General features: G+C 40.1%; 2 protein-coding genes across 2 annotated transcripts in view; both read left to right on the top strand.

Annotated features, from left to right (window-relative positions):
• Positions 1 to 1,455: 1,455 nt before the first annotated feature.
• LOC138026544 (cholesterol 24-hydroxylase-like) lies at positions 1,456 to 10,804 on the top strand. Its single transcript, XM_068873938.1, has 4 exons — positions 1,456 to 2,071; positions 6,593 to 6,926; positions 8,555 to 8,627; positions 8,897 to 10,804. Exons 1-4 carry the CDS (start codon positions 1,472 to 1,474, stop codon positions 9,420 to 9,422), a joined length of 1,533 nt encoding a protein of 510 aa, XP_068730039.1. The 5' UTR covers positions 1,456 to 1,471; the 3' UTR covers positions 9,423 to 10,804.
• A 2,177-nt stretch (positions 10,805 to 12,981) lies between these two features.
• LOC138026543 (cholesterol 24-hydroxylase-like) overlaps positions 12,982 to 21,050 on the top strand; it is an 11,846-nt gene continuing 3,777 nt past the window's right edge. Inside the window, exons 1-2 of the mRNA XM_068873937.1 lie at positions 12,982 to 13,599; positions 20,444 to 20,777. Of these exons, the coding sequence (XP_068730038.1) occupies positions 13,000 to 13,599; positions 20,444 to 20,777 (934 nt within the window). The 5' untranslated portion in view covers positions 12,982 to 12,999. The remainder of the gene's footprint in view (positions 13,600 to 20,443; positions 20,778 to 21,050) is intronic.

Below are 21,050 nucleotides of genomic sequence, written 5' to 3'. Positions count from 1 at the left end.
ATCTATTGTTTTCGCCTACTTGCATTAGATTCGGCACATGTAAAATGCCACGTTTAAAACGGGCTTTAGAATAAACACGCTCTACATTACAGCTGGAGAATGCCTTTTTTTTTTTAATCGTCCTTGGTCTTGGCCTTCACAGTCCAAACAAAATGAAAAATGAAATATAGTTTAACAAAAAAAAGAAACGCTTTCTAAAGCCTTTACTCGGAATACCATGTTTCGCAGAAGTAGGTGGAAGAGTTAGAAACATCCTCAAGGATTGAATGGACGAAAGCGATGTTCAAATTTGCTAAGTACGGAACAAAAGAAGTGGAAGTGAAGTCTGGAGGGCTCATGACAACGGATAACGTATGGGCGAACATCGCTTGGTGATTACAAATAAAATCAATAGATCACCAAGCAAAAGTAGTAGTTTGATTTGGTACAGTTTGTCGGATCGTAAGGGATAGTGAGACACTACCACAGCGAGATTGAAAACTTGCGAAAACCATTCTTTTAATTAATGTGGCTAAGTAAAATTTAGCCCTCCTCTTACCAGCTACACTGGCAACCAGCTGCAAAGTTTCGAAATTAACAGTGTTGTAAATAATGCGGTGACCTCCCTCTAGTTTGCTAACATGAAGACCGCGAAACAATTAAAAAATTGACATCTGCGGATGATTCTCGTACAAAGAACAGCTGAAAGAAAAATAAATTGCTATAAAAGCGTGTTTTTTTATCTTCGAACTGAACATATTACCTTGCATACGGCTGGCGCGCCTGAAATTTGAATTGACCAATCAGGATTCAGCCGGCGGGAAAAAACATTACTGAAAGTTAACAGGAAAAGCATTGAAATAAGGCCACTAATCTCACTGGAGATGGCATTAAATATTCAGGAAAAGGGACATACAATTTCCCAAACCATATCAGACTGTAAAAAGTGAAAAATATGAAGCATTAAAGTAACTCCAAGCTTGCAATTTGGCGTCAAAAATTGGTCACCGGCTTCCGGCATGACAACTCACTCGCAGTTCGTGGAGTGTCGCCAGCTAGGGTAATAGTTGTGTTATTTTGAGCAACAATTTGCTGTTCCTCATCAAATTAAACCCGGAATCTCAACTTAACTATGAGAAGAGGCCAAGTCAACTTTAGCATTGCCTTTATTTTTGTTTGCTTTCAAGAAAAATGCTATTATCGTGTCGTTTCGGTAGGACAGCTACGTTCCGACTGCAGCTCGTAGTGCGGGCGCAGCCGCCTTATGACATGACACGACACGACGTCTGGGTGACCCCTCAAATGGTCTTAATGACCCCGCACTTGAAAAAAATTACTAGAACGCTGCAGTTCAATACCACCCAACTCAGTGCCTTCTGTTTGTGTGTATCGCGTACCACAGGCAACCCAGTGTACGCTTATGGAACGTCTAGTTTAACAAAAACTTGAACCCTTGGTTGCGTGACAATTATTGACCTTTAATTCAATCAAGATGGCAAACATAACGTTTGCACGTTTCGTGATCCCCATTTTAGTGGCATCTTTGTTCGGTTTGGCCCTCATAGTATATTCGATTTACTTGGTTTACGTCCACTGGAAGTACCGCCATATTCCTGGACCGAAGAGGGAGAGTTTTTTCCGAGGGAATGTGTCTCTGATGGTTCGGCAACGTGCGAAGGGAAAAACTGTCACTGAATTGGTGGTAGACTTACGCGATATTTATGGCTCATCAGTATTATTATGGATTTATCACATTCCTATTGTTTTCATATCCGACCCAGAAGTCGCAAGAAAATGTGTAGTTACTCTGAACCTGCCAAAGAATCCACATGCTTACTCGAATTTCGCATTCCCTTTCGGTCTAAGATACGTGGGGAATGGATTGGTAACTGAAGTGGACCACGATTTGTGGCAGAAGCACAGAGCCCTCCTAAACCCAGCATTTCACCGCCGCTATTTGATGAACCTGATGTCAGCATTCAACAGTAGCTGTGACTTATTTGTCAACCACCTGAATGAAATGGCGGATGGCAAAACAGTTGTAAACATGGCAGAGGAGTTTGCTAGAGTAACGTTGGATGTCATCGGAAAGGTACTATGTTTGCAGAAAATAATATTATTTTTAATGTCTCAGATAGTACGTACGCTGATTAGCCAATTGGCCGCTAAACTTGAAATTTTGTTGTTCGGTAAGCTACGGATCGAAGTTTTCTAGCATTAGCATAAATAGGGATGATATCTGTTCACTAACATTGCTTTTGTTATTCAAATATGCCAACTACAGGACCAAAAGACCTTTTGTTTCGACAGCCAATGAGGCTGTGCTTGGCACATTAATGACAATAGGTGACGTCAACGATATCTTTCTTATTGAAGTGCAAAGCAAGTGGGCTTATGCAACGTCGGTTGATTGAAATTCATACTTGCCCTGCAGATATTCCCTTTTTCAACATTTTGTGTAGAAGATTTTGATTTTTTGACATAATGTAAACTGAAAGGTACATGCACATGGATATACTGTACTTAATTGGCAAATATTTGTTTACAAGGCTTCCTTTTCTATTCATATTAATCCGGAATGATGCAACATCATTGAACACGGTAACATCGGCTGTTGTCATGTTGAACAAGATTGCACATTGTTGAATGATGTGTAGAATCGGCAGGTTAGTTTTGCAGGATGCAGGTTGCAGGTTGCAGGTTGAAATTTACCGTGACTGTTACATGAATAGCTAACCTTAGGCCTAATTAGGCCTAAGGAGGCCTAAAGAAACGTTTTTAGGCCTAATTAGGCCTAAGGTTAGCTATTCATGTAACAGTCACAGTAAATTTTCAACCTGCAACCTGCAACCTGCAACCTGCAACCTGCAAAACTAACCTGCCGGTGTAGAATGGCTTATCGTAATACAATTTCCTTTGTAAACCTCACACTCGCACACAAACGAGTACAAGCACAAATCGATTTTGGTAACTACAAATTTACTTATAGAAATTTTATGGCATAATGGCCTCCGAGAATCAATATTAGTATAAATAATTTTGCACTTCACAAAAAAGCACAGTTAACATCATAATTCACAGTCTAAACACTGTATAATAAATAATTCAATTTCCTTGCATCGCTGCTCTCTGAGGTTGGTTTCAAGGTTGTTTTTTGTGGGGTAAAGGTTTATTTAGCCTAGGTGCGTTTGAGGAAAACAATGACAAATTGGTTTGCAAAAAAACACTTTTTCTAGCGAGAATTTTGTAATCACTGTTTAAATTTCTCTGCGAGCGGAGGTCATTTTCTTTTGTTTTCGCTGGGCTGACAAGTACGGGAAAAGAAACCGTTGCCATGGATCGAAACTCACTATGATCGACCTGCCGTCCACAGCCTTTGATGGCACTCTTCAAACCACATGCCCCATGATATATTTGCTGACTGTAACTTGAGCCCATTTTGTCCCGGTCATTCCTTTACGGTAATTCCACTGAGGTCTCTTTTCTAGTACAACAAAAAGAAAAGAGACTTTTGCTAGCAGGGAATGTTTAAATGAAAGAATTGTCAATTTGTTTTTGTTCATCACTGTACTTTTTAGGACTGTAACAGGTCTTTTATTTTCAACTCACTTAAACTTCCAAAAACTCTTACAGAGCTATAGCTTTGTGTTCTTTCTTCACAAAACAAAATGAAGCCTAAACAATTCAAAAGTTCAACACACGGATTTTACATAATTCATTTATAGACGTTTTTCAGTTTTTGTAATATCGTTACGGTTAGGACTGAACTTTACGCCTAGTCCATCTTTAGGCCATGCGCAGGCTGGGCCGCTCGTCTGTGGTGTGCCAACATGGCTTGTAATGTTTATTGTTGATCATTAAATCGGCGACAAGGATTAAAACAAAGCATGTTGGAAACCCTCAACAAACCAAAGTCGGGAGTGTTATCAAGCATCAGATCAAGTGTGACAATAGAACCGGAGACCCAGGTCAGTGAGAGAAATCGTGACAGCCATGGAAAGGCAGATTTGAGCGAGCGGTTTGGTGGTTGGACGTAAGCACCGGTGATAAACAGGACTTATTGCTACTTGTAGGTTGTGAAGAGCCGACGAAACTTGTGGAAACTCTGCCAGAGAAGCTGACAAGCTACAACTCGCACTTGGAAAAGCTTGGCCAGAATTTTTAGGCTACCAGGCATAACACCCTATTCAACATCGAGTGGCCGCCAGACGTGTGTTTTTCAAACTTTGAGACGGCAAGCAGACAGCAAGGTATACACTATGAATATCCCACTGTTTCCCAAGATCAAGCCATTATTATGCTGACAATTGTGAAGATCCAATGATCGAGCTGAGAAACGAGATAATTCGTAAGAAGTGGGTTCTAAAATGGGTTAGGGAGAGTAGGCGGCAAAGGCCTTTGAGGTGGCCCGAGAAGGCAGCGTGATTATAGATGCAGAAGATAGTGAGCATCGACCAATAAAGAAAAGTTCAGTTGTAAAAAGAGTTTACTAGGCCAGGGCGTTACAGCTCCAAAAATGGCAACAACGTGGGTAAGGCCGCTGACCGAGGGCAGACTCACAGCAAGCTCACCTGTTCAAAGTGTGGAAACGACGCACATCCGAGGGAAACACCTTGTCCAGCAAACGGAGGAAGGTGTTTGCGGCAATCGCTCCGCTCGGAGAAACGACAAGAGAGCGAACCAGCTGGAACGAGGTGAAGACACTGAATTGGCCATTTCCGAGTTCATATCCGCCTCCTCTTCAAAGCGAGTCTAAGTGCAAAGTTTTTGTGATGGTAATTAGTTCTACTTTACATATGAATGAAAACTAATTTTCATAAGAAAAACTTTGCACTTGGCCTATTGTACTATGTTTCCCGAGAAGAGAACGATAAGGAAGATGTATATACATACGAGATCAAGTCAGGTCACTCCAATAACCCAACTGTAGAGCTGGAGGTAAACGGCACACCCATCACATTACACGTGGACACACAGGCAGACATAATTATCATAGAGAAGCAGGTAATACACAATAGCCCTTTGCAAAGCACCAAGACAGCAATGAGGACATACTCAAAAGAAGAAAAAGGCCCAGCCCTACCCTTAATTGGGACGTTCAAGGCCACCTTAGCCAGTAGGAGAAGAAAAGTGCAAGAATCGTATATGTCGCTAAAGGGCAGCACAAGACCAAAACCCCTTTAAACTCGCAGTCTAATGGAAGAGCAGAACAATTTATGAAAATTGTGAAGAAAGTATGTCGGGTCTCTAGATTGACAGGGGGCAGTTTCAAGCAAGAGATCTACCGTTTTCTTCGGGCATACCGAGCTACACCACATTGCACTACAAAGGCAACCTCGTTTCGCGGTCTCTCTTCTCTGCCTCCATTACCATTGCTTCTCAACGACAATGCAGGCAGAGAAGAGAGACCTGGGAACGAGGTTGCCACAAAGATCGCACCAGCAGATTTCATGTACCCTAAATATAACGGGCCCCTGGTCCGGAGGGAGGCAACTGTTAAGGGATTGTCTGCATATGAGAGGCAGCCACTGCACGTACAGCACAGAAAAGGTTCGCATGTCATTGCAAAGATAGCAGATGGTAGCAACGTCACTCGCATCACAGCGCTTTTTTAGAAGGTCCAGTGCTGCTTGGAGGAAGATGCACGGAAATGGTCCAACAGCAGAGAAAAATCAAAGGTGCTGCCGCGGGAAGATGGAGAGAGCGCAGTTGCAAACCAAGGACCGGAAGCGGAGGCAGTAGAAACTTGCACCGGAAGAACCCCTAGTGGCACACTCAGTGGATCACCAGATAACCAAACGGAGAGCGCAACCAAGGAAGTGGAAGCAAGGAGGAGTGAAAAGCAAGGGAAGGATCCTGAACATGTCTGAACTGTGATGTCGAGGAACTACAGTCTCCGTTTTTTGTTGTTGAACATAGTTAACTTTGAGCTGATAGTTATCAAATTATTGTTGTTTCATTTACCATCACCAGCAACGTGAATGCAAAGGGGGAATGCAATATCGTTACAGTTAGGACTGGACCTCAGGCCTAGTCCTTCCTAGGCCATGCGCAGGCCAGGCCGCTCGTCTATCGTTTTCCCTAATTTCTGTTTGTTAAATTTCTGATTTTTTTTTATAAACGACTTATTTGTAGTCGGAACTATTTTAATTCAAAATTTCTGAAAAATCTAAATACGCGTTTGTGAGAAATTTTGTAAAACAGCCAACAACTGTTGGTCTCGTATTTTCGAACTAACGCGCATCCGCACGGTTTTGCCAGGTTTCGTCTAAAAGATTAGAAGACTTAAGAACGTAATGGAATGATAATGATGATGATAATAATAATAATAATAATAATAATAATAATAATAATAATAATAATAATAATAATAATGATAATAATAAAACTTTATTTTGACAGGATTCAGACCTACGACGTCCATAAGACCAGTCGGATGTTCTACCCATTTTGCATTCTTGACTGATTGCAATCTTTACATTCTTGAATGAATGGAATCTTTTTATTCTTCAATGAATGCAGTCTTTGCATACATGCAATGAAGTCCTTAAGTTTAAGTCAGTGAAAGATCATAGTGACATTGCTGATACTGTCTTATTTAATTCTTCACAAGGTTGCCTTCAATGTGGATTTGGATGTTATCAAAGATGCAAACAGCCCATTTCTTGCAGCATTGAATGATTCCCTCAGAGGAGTCCAAGAAAGTTTTCTTAGACCATTTTGGCGACTGGATATATCATCGATTTCACAGCGGAAAACATTATCGAAAGCAACCAAAATCCTTCGTGATTATGGAAGGAAATTGATCCATGATCGACAACAGGCTATTTCTCGTGGTGAGGATACCCCTTCTGACATTCTTGATCACATCTTGCGTGTTGCAGAAGCAGAGCCTACCTTGACTTTAGAGTACCTTGTTGATGAGTTTGTCACCTTCTTTCTAGCAGGTCAGCTTTTTTTATTTCCTTTGACTTCGACTCATTTAAAAGTGACATGGTAGTGGCTAGAGCCATGCAAATCTCCCTACAATTTACACTGGGCCAGTTTCATTTAAAGAAAAGACGCATACTTGCTGCGTGAACTCGGGCTTTTCTCATGTCCTGGATCGTCAAATGAAACAAAGAAAAAGAAATACAGTACAGAGATGTCGGCTGATTTGTTATTTATTATTTTGGTTAGAATGATGGCAATGATTGTTGTTATGTTCTCTCATAAGTATTCCGTAGTAAAAGTTCGCGGATCGACCCGGAACGGTCGACTTCTTTTAAACTGGGTCTACCCGAACGGTGTGTGCATTTGTATGTGGTTTGACTGCATAATTTAGACACTAAAACTAAAACATAAAAAGGAGGCCGAAATTCAACCTCGGGAGTTTCCCTTGGAAAGCCTGAGTAATAACTGTTTGAACTTTACTGTACCATCTCCTTCACCTTTGACATGTGGTTTAAGTACTCTTGTTTTCTATTCTGCTCTGACTGAGAATGCCTTTGCTCCAGTACTAAACAATGGTTTCATTTGACCCTTGTTTCAGTGCCCTCAGCTTGTGTGCTAAATAGTTTGGTCATCGTCATAGTCCCAACATTGTGGCGGCGGTTGCTATAATGATTAGTATTTGTTATCAATGGTTGTTTTTACATTTTGCGTATACTTCGCAAACCTTCATCCCCCACATTCGCTCAATCTCGATTTCGAGGTCTTTATATTTTGACAGCTTTTCAGTAACTTTAACTGAAGTGTTCTTTTCAGTAGGGATGGACATCAATGAGTAGGCAGCTTTTTGTCCCATTTGTCTTTTTTTTCAATGTCTGGTCTGTTGGCTTTTATTTCACGGTCTGTCTGTATTGGCATATCCCACAAGATTGTGATGTTGTCTCTTTCTGTTACTGTTTGGGGTTCATGCTCATACTATTTCTCTTCTACGTTTATATTTAGCTCTTTATTATTATTATTATTATTATTATTATTATTATTATTATTATTATTATTATTATTATTATTATTATTATTATTTAAGACACACGAACGAACATTTTAGAGGCATGTTTCAACTTGAGATATATAGAGCTCCTTTCAATTAAAGACTATTACTCACCTGACTGTAAACAAGAGTCCTTGTATCTCTCAGATACTACGCGCGCTGTAATTGGCTAAATTACCGGGTCGTATTCTAGAGTATGGCCCGCTGTACAGCCCGCTAAATTTAAAATTTCGACAAAACATCATCTAGCGAGTTTTTCATGTCATTTCTGATGCATAAACTTGTACTGAAAACTGTTTGAATCTTGCAAGCAACTATTTCAAACATAACAGCCAAAAAGATTTAGTTTTTGGGATTTGGCACAGCATTCTTTGTGGCAGTTGAACCTTCCGCTTCACTTTGACTAGTTTCCTTGCCCGCGCGCCGGTTAACCTCAGAGATATAATAATTCTCTCGGTCCTTACTGTAAGTTACGGATCCTCGTTTTTTCCCGTTTATTTACAGTAACTTACAGTACGGACCTCGAACTCGGTTAGTAAGAGGTATATACTCAGCTAGAGAGTTAAAGTCTTACTGTTGTTGTTTTGTTATTAATAGGCCAGGAGACGACTTCAAATCAGCTATCGTTCACTCTTCATGAAATTCTCAATCACCCCCGTGTTAAAAACAGGTAAGAGAAAACGTTTTAAAGAAATTCATATTGTCTTTATCATTATCATATTCTTCGTTTGTTTCAGTTGGCGGGAAAACTAATTGTTCATAACACTGTTAACCTGGTTTAGTCCCTCGAAAATATTCACTTTTCTTAATTAAGCCGTAGTGGATTAAAGTCATGCAGTTAAGATTCCTTCGAAGACATTCGGAATCAGTTGTGTTCACAGTATGATTAACTTATTAATTGTTTTGATCAGTTTTATGTATGTCTTAATTCTGCTGTAGGGTTGTTGAAGAAATCGGGAATGTGCTTGGCTCTCGTCAATTTGTGGAATACAACGACCTTGGAAATCTTCAGTACCTGGGTCAAGCTCTAAAAGAAGGATTGAGACTGCATCCTCCGGTAGCGGGGACAGGGAGAATATCAACAAAAGATGTAGACCTTGGTGGACATGTCGTCCCCGCGGGAACTCAACTCAACATTTCTTGGTATGCAGTACACCGAATTCCAGAGGTATGGCCCAAGCCAGATGAATTTGATCCAGATAGGTTCTCTCCTGAAAGCAAGAGTTCAAGCTTTGGCCTTCGATCTGCTTATTTCCCATTTTCCCTCGGTCCAAGAACCTGCATCGGACAGACATTTGCCCAGTTTGAGGCTCGAGTGCTCATGGCGAGGTTGTTGCAAGAGTTCGAGTTCACACTATTGCCAGGACAACATGAGATTAAGCATGAAGCAAGGCTTACCTTAAGACCTAAGGGTGGTGTGTTGTGTACCTTGCAGAGGAGGGGTGAGGACTCACTCTCGAGTTGAGCAGAGGACAAAGCCATAGACCGTATTCATAAATGGCGGCTAAGTAATTATTCTTTTGTCTTTATGCCAGAGCAGTTTTCAATTGAGTATCGAAAGTAATTAGCAAATTACTTTGGTTTTGCATTACTTCACCCAGTGATAGCCCAGTGATTGGTTCATAGTTATCGCGCCTCTTTTTCAACCAATCAGAAGTGAAACCGAAACTAATCGTGGCTCGCGCATGCACATTTTCCCACGCTTTGTGTCGGGAACGTGTGAATTACCTCGATTCTTAATTGTTTTACTGAATTGTCTCCGTCCTTTTTGATTCGCCAAAGTAATTACTTTGGTTTTGGTTTTACGGCACTCATTAGAAAACCGCTCTATTCATCCTCACTAGCCTCGTTAGTACGAACAAAATTCAAAAGATTTTTTGCTCCAAAGTGAGGTTAGTAAGGTTGATTAGCACAAAGACAAAACAATATTTTCTTGGCCGCCTGGCGTTATGGCGGCCATGTTGGTTGAAAGAACAATAGCGAAAAAGTCTTTTGGGAATTTGACTCTTTTATTATGCAAAACTTGAGCTACATTTTGCTATTGTTTTGGTACCAACATGGCCGTCTTATCACGAGAGCGCAATCAAAGAATAGTAAAAACGAGGTCGTATTTGGGTAGAATTAAGATTTACGTTCACTGAAACCACAGCAACTCCAAATGTCTTTCGAAAGAAGGACAAATGATAACTTGGCAATTTCATTTGACAGCTTTCAACTACAAAATCCTGACTTGTAACCGGGCCCTCGAAGAATGCGATGTCCCATGAACGTTATTTATCACAAGGGCTATTCGAAGACAAACGTTTTCACTTACTTATCCTCGACCCTAATGACACTAAAGCGCGTACAAATCGACATAACTGTATTTAAGTCAGATAGTTTTAGTTATGCACAATTTATTTATCGAACTTTTTAACTGCATGAGGACAATACTGAACAAAGCTTAAAAGAGATGTATGCGGACTGGATTGAAGGAAATAGTTCTGTTCAATTCAGTTTTGTAGGACATCTACATTTCAATTAAAGGAAAGATGTAGGGAAAAAATAACTATAGTAAAGTTGGCTAATTATATTGTAAATAGCATGTACTGTTACTGTTGTAATGTACTGTAATTATTGTACGTATTGTGTAGTATGTAGTGTAAACACTGTTGCGTATATTAAAAAAAGGTTAGCTAATCGGTTGAAATCACAGCAAACTGTTCTTTCTAATTGTGATTTTTATGTTGTATTGTAGATTTGCAAAAATTAAATATGTTGCTCTTTGTAGTGTGTAGTTGTGTGTCGTAGCACGAGTCAACCACGATTCAGGTGCAATTTTCGTTAACTGAGTTTTCTGTCTTTAACTCAACTTTGAAATTACCAGGCTTCAAACTACTGCCGAAGGGAACTAAGATCTTATGGTGGTAGTTTTGTCAAGACAAGGCAAACAACAGCATAAAGTTTGCGACTACTTGCGCGTGGTGGGACATTCTTGTGAATGACATCGTTATTTCTGAGGATTGGAGAGAAAACTTAGATTGTTATACCTCCCAACTCAAATAAATTTTCCGATTGGAAGAGAACGTGTCATGGGTCAAAACTCGCTAACTCCCTAGGGCGAACAAAACTCACAAACTCCCTAGGGAAACAACGACTTGAAGTTTCGACCCGCACGTGATCAGGTCGTGCACCTTTGAAATAGAGGCAAGTTCCGTGTAAAAATCCGTGTATTGTTCTATTTTGACTTGGGAGGGACCCTCAGAGTTCACTGTTTCCCTTGGGGCCAGTCATTAAGTGCTTAATGATTACGCACTACAGGTGGAGATTAGCATTTGCGAATCGTTTTCGCGTATTTGTGGAGTGGGCGGACCAATACGATTCGAAAAATGTGTGGACGCATATTTTTTCACATTCGAAGAAAAAGAATCTCCGTTTTCGGAAATATCCGGTACGTGTAGACGAGGCTTGAGTTTTGGTTTGTCGCATATCCATCTACTTTCGTCGCTTGCAGAAAACGGGAGCGACTAGCACGTGATCGGTCAGTGACAGTGACGTACACAGTTAAAAAGTTGGAAGAGCTAGACTTTAGGAAACTTGGGTAACGCTGGTATTGTAGAAGACGAAAACTTAAAAAACGATGGTCCCCAATCATCGTAGATTTTACAGTTTTCGGACCCTCCCAGATTTTGCGAAGATATCTGAAAACGGCTGCAGTAGACGTCTGCCCTATAGATTTTGATTGCAGGTATGCAATTTAGAAGATCAACAGTACACATTTTGAGTCCCTAACAGTACGCATTTTTAAGACTGAATTTTGCGCCGACCTTCGCAGACCGACGTTGGGCGAGTTGGGAAAATCAAAAGGTTCACGATTTTTTCTGCGATGGGTACGATTGGAATGTCTTCGATTTTCAGCGTTCACAAGTCACAAATTAAAATCTGGAACAGTCGGCAAACGATGAAAAAAAGCGATTGTCTGCGATTCTCTCCAAACTGGAAAACGTTAAAGTGCCCCTGTGACCAAAAAATCAATTCATATTTTTCTTTGGATTTCAAAACTATGTTAACAAAGCACTAAGTGACTCACGTTTTAAGCCTTGATTTCAAAGACACCTCTTTATTTTAACTGTAATTTTCCTATTTAATGGTCCGCCATTACTAACATTATGTTCTTGAGAGAGCTGGATCGAGGAGAAAATGACGTCAAAGGCTCACTAGTTTAAGAATGCAATACGTGGGTACGCCGCAGAGTTAATATGCAGCACGGAGGTTTTGGGCTTTCAGACTTTTAAACTCACGCTCGGCGTATATAATAAGCTGCGTTCACACGCTGAAATTTTAAGCTAGTGAGCCTCTGACGTCACTTTTCCCTGGATCCAACCGTCTGAGGTCCAATCGGTCAGTTTTGAACGTGAGTAATGGCGGACCGTGTAATCCAAAACTTATACTCAAAGTAAACGGCCTTTGGATAAAAATCAAAGCTCAAAATTTTACCAGTCAGGTGTTAAGCAAACACACTTTCAAAATCTGAAGGAAAAAAGGAAGTGTTTTTTTTTATCACACGGGCACTTTAAGCACTGTTCAGCAAAAGGATCCCTACGATCTACTCATTCGTTTCACACTTAAGTGCGTTTCTTTACTTTCGTCCCCAAAACATTGGAATAAATCAGGGCCAAATTAAACTAACGTTTTGTGTAGGACACACCAGACGATAATACAGATGCGGTTTTCTCTCCTACGCTTAATATTAACGCCTTCTATAAAGATAATTTATTCTTGGTGTGGATGAGGTATCAGTATTGTGGCATCTGGAGATGTTGAAACTTCAGTTTCTAAACTAGGAGTAGTCTCTCCATCGTGCGAAACCGGATTATTGTTGTGTTCCATTATTGCACTGTTTTTTTTTGTTTTTGTTGCTGTTTTTTTCGCCTTAATTTTTATTGCATTTAAATATATTATATTACGTCATCGGGGCCAACATTCATTTAACCTGGGTATCCTGTGCAGTTAACTGAACCCTTGGTTGCGTGACAATTACCAGTATTGATCTTCAGTTCAAGATGGCAAACACGACGTTTGCAATTTTCATGATCCCCATTTCAGTGGCATCTTTTCTCGGTTTGGCCCTCATAGCATATTCGATTTACTTGGTTTACGTCCACTGGAAGTACCGCCATATTCCTGGACCGAAGAGGGAGAGCTTTTTCCGAGGGAACGTGCCTCTGTTGTTTCGGCAACGTGCGAAGGGAAAAACTGTCACCGAATTGGTGGTAGACTTACGCGATATTTATGGCTCATCAGTATTATTATGGATTTATCACATTCCTATTATTTTCATATCTGACTCAGAGGTCGCAAGAAAATGTGTAGTTACTCTGAACCTGCCAAAGAATCCAAATGCTTACTCGAATTTCGGATTTCCTTTCGGTCTAAGATATGTGGGGAATGGATTGGTAACTGAAGTGGACCACGATTTGTGGCAGAAGCACAGGTCCCTCCTAAACCCAGCATTTCACCGCCGCTATTTGATGAACCTGATGTCAGCATTCAACAGTAGCTGTGACTTATTTGTCAACCACCTAAATGAAATGGCGGATGGCAAAACAGTTGTAAACATGGCAGAGGAGTTTGCTAGAGTAACGTTGGATGTCATCGGAAAGGTAATATGTTTGCAGTAAAGAATATTATTTTTAATGTTTCAGATAGTACGTACGCTGATTGGGCAATTGGCCGCTAAATTTGAAATTTTGTTGTTCAGTAAGCTACGGGTCGAAGGTTTATAGCATTAGCATAAATAGGGATGATATCTGTTCACTAACATTGCTTTTGTTATTCAAATATGCCAACTACAGGACCAAAAGACCTTTTGTTTCGACAGCCAATGAGGCTGTGCTTGGCACATTAAGGACAATAGGTGACGTCAACGATATCTTTCTTATTGAAGTGCAAAGCAAGTGAGCTTATGCAACGTCGGTTGATTGAAATTCATACTTGCCCTGCAGATATTCCCTTTTTCAACATTTTGTGTAGAAGATTTTAATTTTTTGACATAATGTAAACTGAAAGGTACATGCACATGGATATACTTAATTGGCAAATATTTGTTTACAAGCCTTCCCTTTCTATTTCATATTCATATTTCTATTCAACATTTTGTGTAGAAGATTTTGATTTTTTTTGACATAATGTAAACTGAAAGGTACATGCACATGGATATACTGTACTTAATTGGCAAATATTTGTTTACAAGGCTTCCTTTTCTATTCATATTAAACCTATATTTACAGGTACATCTGGAATGATGTAACATCATTCAATACGGTTGCATGGGCTGTTGTACTGTTGAACAAGATTGCACATTGTTGAATGATGTGTGCAAGAAGAGCATCATAGGGCAAGTTATAGACTAAAGTGAGAGGTGATGCTTTCTAGGACTGTTAACGTGTTTGAGGAAAAGGAGGGTGGGAGGAAAGGTTCTATTGCTACCACACCAACTGATTTGAAACCAACTAGAATGGATTATCATAATACAAATTTTTATATTTTTTTGTAAAAGCTCACACTCATACACACAAACAAGTGCAAGCACTTTTTATAACTGCAAATTTACTTATATAAATGAATGAAATAATGGCCGCGGAGAAGCAATTATTATTATTATTATACATTGGTGTCACAAGCTCGATTTTGATTGGCTATAAGCACGCAGCTAATTCTTGCTTGCTCTGTTTCTCTTACGTCATACCTACAGACAATAGTTTTATACATGCAGAAGTGATGTCACCAAACACACTAACCAGCAGTTCGATCAGTTTTGTCATGGCGGAGCTCAGCTCAGGAATATGCATAATAAAACAATTATTGAATTCGGTTTTCACATGTTAGCGATAATTATCAAGGCCTCAGTTTGTGTTATCCTCCTCAGCCTTCAGCTTCAGCAGATAACACAAACTTTGGCCTTGATAATTATCGCTAACATGCTCAACCTCATCCAATAATTGTTAAATAATTGTAAAATTTTGCACTTTGGAAAAAAAGCACAGTTAACATAATTTACAGTCTAAACACTGTATAATAAATAATTCAATTTAATTGCATCGCTGCTCTAGATCTATGACCTTGCTTCTCTAATAATGATAGCATAAGAGGTAAAGAGATTGGTTTCATGGTTGTTTTTTGGGGGGAGTAAAGGTTTAGCCTAGGTGCTTTTGACGTAAACAATGAAAAATTGACTTTTAAAAAACCTTTTTCTATCAACGGATTTTGTAAGCAGTGTTTAACTTTCTCTGCAAGCAGAGGTCACTTTTCTTTTGTGTTTGCTGGTCTGACAAGTAAATGAAAAGAAACCTCTTCCATGGGTTGAAACTCACTATCATCGAAGCGCCATCCACATCCTTGGGTGGCACTCCTCAAACCACATGCCCCATGATATATTTGCTGATGGTAACTTGAGCCCATTTGTTTCCAGTGATTCCTTTACGGTAATTCCGCTGTTGTTATGTGAGTCCACATAGCACGAGGTATTGTGATGATTCAGTCGCTAAGTATCCACCACGCATGCTCAACAAAGTGAGTTTTGACTCATGGCAGAGGTTTCTTTTCCCATGCAACGCAAAACGAAAAGAGACTTCTGCTAGCAGGGAATGTTTAAATGAAAGAATTGCTCAGTTTTTTTTTTATTCATCACTGTACTTTTTAGGACTGTAACTGGTCTTTTATTTTCAACTCACTTAGACTTCCACAAAACTTTTTCAAAGCTATAGCCTTGTTTTCTTCCCTCACAAAACAACTCAAGCCTAAACAATTCTCCTAATGTTCAATGGACGCATTTTTTATAATTCACTTATAGACGTTTTTCAGTTTTTGTAATATCGTTACGGTTAGGACTGGACCTTAGGCCCAGTCTATTTTAGGCCATGCGCAGGCTGGGCCGCTCATCTGTGGTGTGCTAACCTGGCTTGTAATCGTTGTTGTTGGTCGATAAGTTTTCCCAAATTTTTGTTTGTTAAATTTTTGATTTTTTTTATACACGACTCATTTGAGGTCGGAACTATTTTAATTCAAAATTTCTGAAAAATCTAATGATGCATTTGTGAGAAATTTGGTGAAACAGCCAGCAACTCTTGGTCTCAATTTTTTGTCTAATGCGTAGAATTTTGCCAGGTTCGTTGAAAGGTTTTCACTTTAAAACGTAATGGAAGTGATTTTACACCACATTTCCAAGAACATCGTGAGAATGGAAGAGAAAAATTTTCACCATATTTGTTTTGTTTTCTGAAAATCCGCGCTAGCCTTCAATGAATACCACTGACCGAGGAAAAAATGTGTTCAGCCACCTTAAGTCAAGGAACTCTCGGAACAGCTTTAGCTGGATTCTATGCCAATTTTAGAAAAGACAGTTACAAAAACCAGGGAGATTGAGACAGTTAAAAAGCTACAAACCTTTCTGCGGGGAAATAAAAGAGAAGACCAGCCAGCTGGTGTAAACTGAGTATCTAAAGGAAAAGGTAGTATTCACATTTTAAAGGAAGAGACCTGAAGAATTCCCTTAAAGTAAACCATGCAAGTAAACACACTTTTTGAACCATATTGCTTTTGCCTTCCACGTGTTAAAAAAACGTTGGCCTTCAAGAGACTCACACTGCAACAAGTGTGCGTAAGTGGCTCTGTGGAAAAACGGTTGCAAGACAAGACAGGGAAGGCGCTGGAGTTAAGCTCACAAGGAACCAATACGAGTGGAAGGATTTTCCTGTGAGCACTTACTGAACTACAAGCTATATTCAAGGAGCTGCCGAAGAGTCATGTAATGCAATAGTCAGCTTAAAGGGAAACCAATAAAAATTAAGGTAGACGTTGGTACTTGCGTCACTGTAATTCTACCAAGCTGATACCAAAAACTGAAACCAATTCGTGAGCTCCCCAGGGCGATTAAGCCGCTTATGTGTCCATATAAACAGAAACTGGATCCCCTAGAAAACTCTAAAGCCGATTTACAAGTGCTTGTGCTAATTTATAAATGCAGGGAAGAGGGTCAGTGGAATCACTGAAGCTGGTTAACAGAATGAAAAGTCCAGGCAACGGTGACTGCAAGAGTCATGGGGCATAGAAATAACCCAAGTTGTTGAGAAAAGTTTGGTGTCATGAAAAACATGACAGTTACAAAACCACAGTCAACAAAGATGTTTAACCCTTTGTAAAGTAACTGTTTCAAGGAAAGAGCCTCTTCCGCTTAATCCGAAGATCTAAGACGAACTTGTCGGCTGAGTGCTTGAAACGGGCACCAAATCCAGAGTCGACAAACCCACTGAGAGATGATCACCCATGCTAGTAATTTCCAAGAGTTGTGAAAAGGTTGGGGTCTGCGTTCACCCTAAATAAGCTCGATGAGTAGGTTAAGAGTGAGAACCAACCTTGAGTAGGCTTGCAGGTTCCATTGTATTTGCAAAGCATGACGCTAACCTGGCATTGTGACAAATCAAGCCAGCGTGGAAATAGAGACCAATGACGACATTTATCGCACTTTGTCGGAAACACTTCTGTGTCAATGGCCAATTCTCTGGCATCAGTTGTTGGTCACCAAACTCCAGGATATCGTGAGTCAGATCCCAGATGGATTTGTGGGTATAGAATGCAACAAAGATGGTGTCTCTCCATTGTAAAGACCAGCAAGAACAGAATAAAGGTCAGAAGCTTTTCTTATCCATCTATTCCTTGATTGCACTCACGAAAGCCATGTTGGTGCCAAAACAATACGAAAATGTAGCTGAAGTTTTGCATAATAATAGAGTTAATTTTCCCTATTGCATATTCTTTCCACCAACATGACAGCCGTGACGTCAGATGCGATCAGAGAGTTATCTTGTGTGACATTGTGTGACCTGTGACTTGTGACGTGTGACTTGTGTGACATTTTGACAAGTGTGAATTCATCACAAGCCGGGTCAAGTTCCTTGGACAAGTCATCAGCACAAATGGAATCCTGACTGGTCCTAAAGAGTTTCAAAAGTTTGCAGAGCTACCACCTCTGCAGAATCTGTACAAAGTACTAAGACTATTTCTGGCAAGGGTAAACCAATAAGCAAGTTTTGAGATCACCTTGCAGAAAAGACAAAGAGCACCAGAGACCTCAGTCACAAGGGAAAACAGAAGGAACTGGGGAAGCAAGTTGCAGAAAGCATTCGTTCAAGTCAAACTTTACCTCCTGTGAGTCCTAGTCCTGGTTAAGGAGACCAAAGTAGCAGCAGATGCGTCACCTTACGGCCAAGGTATGCTAAGCCCTCAGACCATTCCTGGAGACAAGTATCATTTCAAGTGGCTCTGGGAGTCTAAGAGACTCTGACTCGTAGGAGTAAATCAGGGTCAAGGCAGCCGTCCTGAAAACAGACCACAAGCCTCCTTAGCACCTCTACTGAGTACCTCGCACTGGGTCAACTTCCTCCGCGGATCAACACATTTGACACATTTGGTTCGTAGTTCTGCTAAGAACTCACACTCTGCCATGCAACTTTCAGGGATTTAAAATAAGACTTATGAGATTCCACCACAAAGAGATCAAGCATATTACAGGAAGCAAGTTGTTCGTATCTGGTGCAATTTGAGGGTTTAAGTATACAAACAAGCCCACACGTGGTTTATAGGTCGTAAGCGAGAGATAACGGCACACATCGGAAGTGTTTTTCTCCGTGTTACCGTTTTTTCATACCCAAGGGTTCATCAACTGATGAAGATGCAAGACGAATACCCAGTTTGCAGCCCAATCCAGAAGATCCAGTAGAGAACAAAGCAGAGAGCGGTGCATTAATGCCTTTGCAAACTGACATTGCAAAGGTGCCACCCTTAACATCTATTTTAGCAACTATACCAAGTCTGAAAGGTAGAGAAAACCATTAAGCTTTTATAGTAGTCTCTAGAATAGTAACGTGATCCAGGATTGTTTCTTGTAAAATTGTCCTCGCGAGCAAACAGGTGAGATGTCGAGTTGTTATGTGAGTCATACATAATGTGTTTGAAGATAAACGCAGGTTAGTTACTTTAAAGACAAGTTTGTTTAGCGTGTGTGGTCTGTATTGACACGAATGATCACCGAAGCGAGTCTGAGGAAAATACTTCATATTTTGCACATTTCAACATTTTCACTGCTACAAAAGAAATGATTTAAGAGATGTCTTTGTTTCTCCGTTGTTGTTTATCAAAACATTGGGACCAGAAAATTGTCCAGATAATTGCATCCACATAATGTAGGTTCCACTGCACTCAACTTTAATGCCATTGAAGGGTTAATAAACTAGTGTTGCAATATAATGCATGGTCCTGGTTAGTACTTCTTAATCAAGAAGGCTGTGGAAGATCTAAGCATTTGCAGACGTTATTACAAAGGTAGCCGGTAGTTGAATCTTTGTCCTTTCGCATGGTAGTCGCTCAAATAAATGAATGATAGATGCCTATTACCAAGTAACAAATTCCCTGTGAAAACGTTTCTTAACCGGGATTTAGGAACTTGTGTTCCTCCAAGATTTTTAAGAGTCTTAACAAAAGTCTTTTTTGATAAGTTTTAGCTGCATTCTTTGAATATCTCCAGAGACCTTAACAGATCCTTGAGAAATCTTGCAAATCTTTGCCCTGATGTACCTTTTTTTCACTAACTCCTCGAAAGATTAAGGAATTATGCAAGAACTTTTAGAAGCTGATTTTTAAAGCCCCGTGCAAAGGGACACAGCGTTGTTGGGTGTTTCATGTTGCGTCCGCTTGTACACCATGTTGCATGTTGTTGCACGAAGTTTGAAACTGGTCAAACTTTTTGAGCCAACAACTTCCAACATTTCTTTTGTTCCGTGATCGCCGAAGCGTAGTGCAACAATGTTGGATCCGTTTGCACAGCTATTCCAACATTGTTGGGGTCACGCACGCGCATTGTACATATGGTCTCCATGGAGACAGTAACGCATTAACATGGCAGCCGAATTTTGTAAGTTTATAATGTCAAGGTTGTATCCTTCCCATAATACACTGCACGTCCTTACTTTGTTGGGACTTTTTGCGTTCGTTTGCACACAACTGCCAACAACATCCAACATTTGCCGAACCAACATCTCCCAACAATGTTGGCAGCTGTTGCGTCTGATCTTTAAAGATCCGTATCAACGATCCTTGAGGCTTTTCAAGAAGGATGTTCATAGGGCTTAATGTGGCCCAAGGCAAATACATATATGTAACCTCGAAAAATATTAAATGAAAGGTTATTTAATTTGGGAAACTAGTTGCTTGTCTACGGGCGAAAGGGTAACTGAGAAATCAGAGTCTTTCGGGCAGGATTCAAACCTACGACTTCTATAATACCAGTGAGATGCTCTACACAGTTTGCATTCTTGACTGATTGCAAGGTTTGCATTCGGGAATGAATGCAATTTTTGCATTCTTCAGTGCATGCAATGAAGCAATTTTTATAGCTCATTGAAAGATCATACTGACATTGTTTATACCGTCTTATTTAACTTCTTTCACAAGGTTGCCTTCAATGTGGATTTTGATGTTATCAAAGATGCAAACAGCCCATTTCTAGCAGCATTGAATGATTCCCTCAGAGGAGTCCAAGAAAGTTTTCTTAGACCATTTTGGCGACTGGATATATCATCGATTTCACAGCGGAAAAAGTTATCAAAAGCAACCAAAGTCCTTCGTGATTATGGAATGAAACTGATCCATGATCGACAAGAAGCTATTTCTCGTGGAGAGGATACCCCTTCTGACATTCTCGATCACATCTTGCGTGTCGCAAAAGCAGAGCCCACCTTAACTTTAGAGTATCTTGTTGATGAATTTGTCACCTTCTTTCTAGCAGGTCAGCTTTTTATATTTCCTTTGACTTTATTCGCCTTATTCAAAGGCTCACCTTCAACCAACAGGCATTACGTGTCGGTTGAAGGTGGGCATTTAAAACTCATATAGTAGGGAATCGATCGACAAATCGCCCTACAATTTGCAATGGACCGTTCTCATTTAAAGATAACTGTTTGTGCTTTAGCGGCACCCTCTCCTGTGGCCTTCACATGTTTAAGTACTTTCATTCTCTATCCTGCTCTGAAAGAATGTCTTTGTTCCAATACTAAATAAA

The sequence above is a fragment of the Montipora capricornis genome, chromosome 12, assembly GCF_036669925.1.
Source record: "Montipora capricornis isolate CH-2021 chromosome 12, ASM3666992v2, whole genome shotgun sequence".
NCBI classification, from domain to species: Eukaryota; Metazoa; Cnidaria; class Anthozoa; order Scleractinia; family Acroporidae; genus Montipora; species Montipora capricornis.
This window is presented reverse-complemented; position numbering and strand designations above follow the sequence as displayed.

Coding starts and splice junctions, on each gene's coding strand:
- LOC138026544 (XM_068873938.1), top strand. CDS start 1,472: ATGGCAAACATAACGTTTGCACGTTTCGTGATCCCCATTTTAGTGGCA. Junction 2,072..6,592: donor CGTTGGATGTCATCGGAAAG/GTACTATGTTTG, acceptor ATTCTTCACAAG/GTTGCCTTCAATGTGGATTT. Junction 8,628..8,896: donor CACCCCCGTGTTAAAAACAG/GTAAGAGAAAAC, acceptor ATTCTGCTGTAG/GGTTGTTGAAGAAATCGGGA.